This window comes from Etheostoma spectabile, chromosome 5 (assembly GCF_008692095.1).
Source record: "Etheostoma spectabile isolate EspeVRDwgs_2016 chromosome 5, UIUC_Espe_1.0, whole genome shotgun sequence".
Taxonomy (NCBI): domain Eukaryota; kingdom Metazoa; phylum Chordata; class Actinopteri; order Perciformes; family Percidae; genus Etheostoma; species Etheostoma spectabile.
Window position 1 is genome coordinate 12,096,861 of NC_045737.1, and position 1,203 is coordinate 12,098,063.

At 44.4% G+C, this 1,203-nt stretch overlaps 1 protein-coding gene across 1 annotated transcript in view; it reads left to right on the forward strand.

The window, feature by feature from the left end:
• The window catches only part of ela3l (elastase 3 like), a 5,933-nt gene that overhangs the window by 2,320 nt on the left and 2,410 nt on the right, over positions 1-1,203 (forward strand). The window contains exons 4-5 of the mRNA XM_032517043.1: positions 167-295; positions 650-786. Coding sequence (XP_032372934.1) covers positions 167-295; positions 650-786 — 266 coding nt within the window. The remainder of the gene's footprint in view (positions 1-166; positions 296-649; positions 787-1,203) is intronic.

The window sequence follows — 1,203 nt, forward strand, 5'->3', positions numbered from 1 at the left end:
CCCCCCCCCCCTGCACCTACTCTGGGGACTCCCAAGGGGTTACAGACCCACTGTTATCTCTGCTTTATATCATCTCGCCACATCAACTAATCATCAATTTGAGCTGATTACATCATTTAACTTTGCACAAAATCTCATCAGCCTGTTCTCCCCCTCTTCCCCCCAGCTCCAAGTTCACCTACAGGGTGTTTGTGGGCAAACACAACCTAGGGGAGGAAGAGGCTGGTTCCAAGGCTATCCTGGCTGAGAAGATTATTGTCCATGAGAGATGGAACCCGATCTTTGTGGCCTTCGGGTAAGACAAGCAGAGAGCAGTCTGCTGCGACGTACAGTAGCCTCATGTCGAGGTGGAAAAAGTGGGCTGAGACTCAAAATTCCATCTATTGACTTTGGTCCAGCACATTTTGACAATAAGTTCTCCATCTTCATGGATCTCATATTTCAATGAAGAGTGGACCTCTTTAACCATATTAGTGGGCTCAAGTATGCAGCTGGACTTTTTCCACAGTGGGAAATTAGAAGGAAGGAAGATACGCCATTGGATTAATTTGCATGTATACACATAATAACCCTTTTTGGCTCAGGACTAAGATTGTAAATTGCTAGTCAGCAGACCTCCTCCCTCAGTCGTTTTCTGTATTTCTTACAGAAATGATATCGCCCTGATCAAGCTGTCAGAGTCTGTGACTTTGAGCGACCATGTGCAGCTGGGATGTATCCCTGCTGCTGGCACTGTGCTGTCCAACCTCTACCCATGCTACATCACCGGCTGGGGCAGGCTGTCCAGTAAGTCACTGTGGGTAGAAGTTCTGGGCTGTGTTTGACTTTGTTTTTTATTTCAGTTTAGCATCTCTTCAATGTCTTAAAAGCAGGGTTGGTAATGTTGAAAAGCTAGATTTGTTGTTGCTAAGTGCTGAAAGCGACAACTGTGCCTGTCACTCCCCGATAAAAGTCAAGTGCATTTTTGAGTGACGTATGCGTCACTTTGCAACAAGTAGCTAGCATACACAATGCTAACGAGAGACTTCTGTAATGTCAATACAGTAAAAATGGACTTACATGTACATAAAAAAGTTCGTTCACTGCTGGCTACAAGTTAGCATCAAACACAACAAAGGTTGTCAGAGGAATGGCATTTTGAGCTAACGTTGTCAACCAAACAATCATAAATAGCTAACACGTTTTTGAAATGACTGCTAGCTT